Genomic DNA, 5,641 nt, shown 5'->3' with positions numbered 1-5,641 from the left:
TGTACATGGAGACACTTTGTGAATCTACTGTCTCTTTAAACATGTTGGAACATTTCTCACCTGTGGTCGCTAGCAAGTCTTCGTAGGATGGAAGTGTAAGCCGTACCTTTAAGACTTGCATGTAGTTATCAGACAGACAGTAAATGGCGCCTATGCATTCCCTCACTCAGCTAAGACAAATAAAATGCTATACAAAACCAAAAAAAGTCTTGAATCACATTGATATCAAATTATTTATATATTTGTATAGGCCTATATATTGGCTATATAATTAACCATGTGATATTCAACGCATTTATTTGCCAATAAATAAGACACATTTCAACATCACATTTTATTATGTTAGAAATAGTACATGTTGAGGCCAAATTGTATCTCTGGCAGGTACAAAGAAACCAAACAGACTCACTGAATAGACCTGTTCCCACCCTTGGGTGAGGCTAAAACCCACGGGGTCATAGACACACCCGAACATGACTCAAAACAATGTCAATAGTTGCCAACTGGCAATGTTTACATATGGAATTATGAACAACTCTTTCAAAAGCAACAAATGCATCGGACTACAAATATGTGAAGGAATTAAGTAAAAAAACAAATGCAGACATATCTACATGATGTATATAAAATGACCAAAGTCATATTAAGACAATCCACAGGGAAATTATATTTTAATCTAAAAAACAAGCTCAAAATACTTTTGTTTTAGATCATAAAAAGCTCATGTCTCTAAATAACCCCCCAGGAATTTGTATATTAGTCCCTGAAAAAAACCTTATTAGCATCCATAGAAAATCAAAAAAATAGTAGCATAAACACAAACACATTGATATAAAGAGGTAAAAAAAAAATGATATTACAAAAACGTCTTGATACAGGAAAAAAACAAAACAATGAGATGAATATGATCTTTGACACATCTTTGACAGGAATTTTAGAAGAATACCACCACTCATACCCCATTAATTTATAAAAAGGACTGGATAGAGAATTGTTCATTAAGCTGTGTGTAGAGGATACATTCAACAGAGTTTTTGTTGGAGGAGATGTTTCTCAGTGTCACCCTTCAGTCTGTGTGGGAGGACATGTTCAACAGACATCATGTTTTTTTTTTGTTTTTTTTATTATGTCACATCTTTTTAGAGTATCACTGAGCCAAAAAAAAGTAGTATTGAGCATATTGGGCAGCCATACTATATTTTATGATTTTTTGAAAACTGATACAATCAAGCCAAAGACTTCCTGCTGTTCACAGGCCTCATACAGCAGAGGTCTGGCAACACATGATAACACCCCCCTCCAGTGGTGTCAGAGAGGCATGGAGTATCTCATGCACACAGCAGATAAAGCCACTTCAGTACCATAGTGTAAAAAACAGAGTCACAAATAATGAAGTCACAACATTCAAAATCCAACAGCAAACACAGAACACATCAATCAAATTTAGAAAACAAAATTGAAATGAATTTATCTGGTAATCCATATACCATACACCAAAACCATAAGCCCTATTATGTAGCCTACATAAGCAATGAATAGTATATAGAAATGTCGAACAGAGCAATACAAATATGTAACACGCTGCAAAAGATCATGTTTTTAGAAGTAATTTTCTCATTTGTTGATGTATTCATTTTATTAATCTCCTGTGATATGGAGCTTGGATTTTGCCTATATATATATATATATATATATATATATATATATATATATATATATATATTTCCTGCTCATTAAACGGCTGAAAATAAGTGGTACTTGTTCTATTGAACTTGACTTCAGTACCAGCACACTGTAAGAGGGTTAGGATCTGGTGCTGTGGCGCTAATGTTAAAATATGCCGACAGTGGCACGGACATGACACTAGGGCTCACAGTGTGAATATGTGTCATGTTGTCTGCATCATAGAAGGAGAGCGTCTTGGATGTGCAGTTTAGGTGAATCCCAATCTTTCGAGGTCTGGCTCCAACTACGACCTTCGTGGTTATATTTGAACTACAGATGGCATATTCTTGTTTATCATATTTCATGAAATTATCTTTTATCCCGAGTTCCCAATAGTCAATGTGCCCAACCTCTATTTCCCAGTAATGCTGCCCTGAAGTGAACTCATTGACACTAAATGCATGGTGGTTGCCTGTGGTTGTGCCTGATCCTGCAGTGGAACCAAAAAAAAGGTTGGTGGTTTGTTTTGAAACTGGTGTGAAGCCAGAATGAGGGGGGTTGTGTCCCGATCCTGTGCTGGAGCCAAATAAAGAGCCTGTGGTTTCACCTGATCCTGCAGCGGAACCAAAAAAAGAGGGTGGGTGTCCTGATCCTGAGCTGGAGCCAAATAAAGAGCCTGTGGTTTCACCTGATCCTGCAGTGGAACCAAAAAAAGAGGGTGGGTGTCCTGATCCTGAACTGGAGCCAAATAAAAAGCCTGTGGTTTTGCCTGATCCTGCAGTGGAACCAAAAGCCAAGGAGAAACCTGGTGGAGCCTGGTTGCTTTTGAGAGTACAAAGCAAACTGCGGCCATCATCAGACACAGTTATGTCTGTACTGTTGCTTTTGAGTGAGAGCAGCTCTGCTCGGGGCTGGATCACCTGAAGCATCTCCTTCCACATAAAGAACTGCAGATGGCTTTCATAAGGCCCCAAAGAGAGAGAGGTATTCACCACTTTAAAATGATTTGCTCTGGGCCGGAATAAATGCTCCTGAGTCACTGTGCTGTTACCCTCAGCCCAGCTCTTTAAGAACTTCTCTGGGTCTTCAATGTTCACTACTGATTTCAGTTTTCTCTCCAGCTCTCTGCTCTCACACAAAGCTGTTTCTATAGCATTTAAGCTCACGGTCATTTTCTCAACAGCATCTTTCTCTCTGTTTCTCAGCTCATTCACTATCTCATCTTCTCTCTTTCTCAGAAACTGGTGCATCTCCTCAACCTGTCTGTGGATTTGGGTGGTCAGCTGCTGAGACTTCTCTTTGGTTTTTGTTATTTCTTCCCTCTGTGTGTTTGCTAGGCTCTCTGTAGCGGGGATATCACCACAAAGGTTCTCCATACCCTTCTCCAACTCCAGTCTGAGAGATGCAGCTGCTTCTTTGATCGGTTTAAACTTGTGTCCTTCATGCCTCTCCCCATCCCGGCATATGATACAAGCTAACTGCTGATCTGTGACGCAGAACAGTTTCAGCTTTTCTTCATGCTCAGGGCACAGCTCAGCTGACTGTAAAAAAGAAAAAACATTTATCTATTAGTTAATACAACGGCTAAATGATGATGACACATGAAAAAATGTGAACAGATGCAAAGCAGTGAAAGTGGCTGTAAAGAAACAGATGTTAGGGATGAATACAATACAATTATTTCCTCTGAGTTTATTAAATATTTGCAGCTCCTACAGAGTGACAGGTGTATTTAGGCTACATGTACAGTGACAGTTTACATGCATGCAAGTATTCATGTTTAGAATGGAGAATTAAATGGTTTAGATGTAGTTACATTTTTTATAGGCCTGAAATGTGTGTGGATATTACATTTGGGCAGTGTACAAACCCCTGCATTGGAAATGTTATTTAATTAAAAGTATGTAAGAATCATCAGGAAAATGTACTTAAATTATTATAAGTAAAAGTACTTAATGCAGAAAAATTCTCACATTTAACTGGAAATGATCCAAACAGTTCTGTGTTTAATCGGTGAATCATTTCAGCTGCACTTGTAGGCCGTTATATTGTTATAATTTATTAAAAAAAACATTGTAGTTTATAAACTACATGTGTTATGTGTGCACAAATCTTATTTTGTAAAGTAACTAAAGCTGTCAGATGAATGTAGTGAAGTAAAAAGTACAATATTTCTATCTGAAATGTAGCGGAGTAGAAGTAGAAAGTGGCACGAAAAGAAGTACAAGTACCTCAAATTTGTAATAGTACAGTACATGATTAATGTACGTAGTTACATTCCACCACTGCATTAGCATATATATTATTACAAAATGATTATTTAATAATAATAATAATAATAATAATAATAATAATAATAATAATAATAATGCTGCAGGACATCTACAGACCTATCTACATCTACATATCTACACATTCTGTTCGACATTTAAACCTGCAACAAGCTCAGCTGCTGACTACATACAGGGTTAACAGTGGACAAAGGAAAATGAAAGGAACTAAACCAGAAATGAAATGAAATGGACTGTATTGCTTGTGCGACGGTGAGCAGGCTGTCAGGAGAATAAATGGGTCACAGCACTGAAATGTAGACAGATTGTGGACATTGATTATTGGCACGCAGAACACGCATCCAAGCAAGTTCTCCCCTGGTCCCACCTCAGGGCCTAAGAGTTAAGGTAAAATACTTTACAAATAATATGAATGCATCTTTTGTTTTTTTAACCACAGTCACATTTGTTTTAGAGGACTGATACAGCCTGACCTAATTAAAAACTGTGGACAAATAATGATGCACTTTCCTTGAGAAGCTTAGATCTTCACTGAAAGGCTCTATCTCGACATTCCTAGAGACATGGAACCCTTTCCTAGAACTCGTTGACTCCCTCAGCTTATCTCCTGACTTGGAGGACTGAGCTCCTTCTAGAACTCTCCACTCTCTTCCTGTATTTCTTTTAATTTGTTTATGCAGTTATTAATTATTTTATTTGTTAATTTGTTTATCTTTTGGATGTTGTATGTCCTTACTGGTGTGTATTTGTCTGTGTGCATGGGTCTGTGTTGTTTGTCCCCGTCTGGTTTGGACCTGGTCTGGGTTGGTTTGAGGGTGGGTAAGGGACTTGAGGGGAATTGACATACTGTCTGAACTATGGTTCGTTCACCATGGCCTCTGCTGCATGTCATTTATTGTGAAATTCAATTAAGAAGAGTTGGAGAAAAAATAATGGACTGCACTGTTTACAGTTCAGTGACCGAAGGCAGAACGTATAATGATACAAAACGTAAAATGTGCGCAAGGACACAAAACGATCAACGTATGTCATGCTTCACTGGCTTATTAGATATTGACTACATATGAAAAGCACCAACATACCTCTGCTTTCTCTTTCTTTCTCTTCTCTGTTTCTTTGGCCTTCTCAGCGAGGCTTTTCAATATGTGGCTGGTTGGAAGACATGCCACATCTGTTGGAACAGCTGTGCGACACTGTGGACACTGGGGCTGTGTACTCAGAACCGCTGTAATACATCCTCTGCAGAAAGAGTGTCCGCAGAGAAGATTCACTGGATCTGTGAAGATAGTCAGACAAACAGGACAAGTCAAATCTTCACAGTAAAAAGCAGACGCCATGGCTCACATCTACCTCCGTCTCTCTTTCCTCCTTTCCTCTGCCAGACTGTAAGTTTCACTTTCCTTTTTAAAAAGCCACACCCCATGTAGCCTATCACTCACTTCAGTAGTCAGTCCAAGTTTTCGTTGCCAGATAATCACCCCAAAACACCATGTTACCCAACAGAATTACAGATCACTTAGATCAAATAAACTAGGAAAAATATTGTTCACTTATTTTCTAGTTTCATTAAGACTTGTTAAGAGGTCTGTGGTCTGGGGTACATAGATTAGTGTAACAGCACACTCTAGTGGCCAGATGTTGAAACTGCTGATTGGTGTTGGTGACACATTTCTCTACACTGAGCT

General features: G+C 38.4%; 1 protein-coding gene across 6 annotated transcripts; it reads right to left on the bottom strand.

Annotated features, from left to right (window-relative positions):
• Nucleotides 1-315: 315 nt before the first annotated feature.
• LOC116040972 (zinc-binding protein A33-like) lies at nucleotides 316-5,348 on the bottom strand. Of its 6 annotated transcripts, XM_036008004.1 has the most exons (4): nucleotides 5,039-5,346; nucleotides 2,408-3,206; nucleotides 1,719-2,266; nucleotides 316-1,681 (listed from the first exon to the last, which is right to left on the bottom strand). In XM_036008004.1, exons 1-3 carry the CDS (start codon nucleotides 5,291-5,293, stop codon nucleotides 1,779-1,781), a joined length of 1,542 nt encoding a protein of 513 aa, XP_035863897.1. In that variant the 5' UTR covers nucleotides 5,294-5,346; the 3' UTR covers nucleotides 316-1,681; nucleotides 1,719-1,778. The 6 variants fall into 6 exon arrangements, with proteins under 6 accessions (XP_035863897.1, XP_035863896.1, XP_035863895.1 ...); XM_036008003.1 differs by having other exon boundaries at nucleotides 316-1,679; nucleotides 1,723-3,206; nucleotides 5,039-5,347; XM_036008002.1 differs by having other exon boundaries at nucleotides 1,715-3,206.
• Nucleotides 5,349-5,641: the final 293 nt, after the last annotated feature.

Source organism: Sander lucioperca, chromosome 12 (genome assembly GCF_008315115.2).
Source record: "Sander lucioperca isolate FBNREF2018 chromosome 12, SLUC_FBN_1.2, whole genome shotgun sequence".
Lineage (NCBI taxonomy): Eukaryota > Metazoa > Chordata > Actinopteri > Perciformes > Percidae > Sander > Sander lucioperca.
This window is presented reverse-complemented; position numbering and strand designations above follow the sequence as displayed.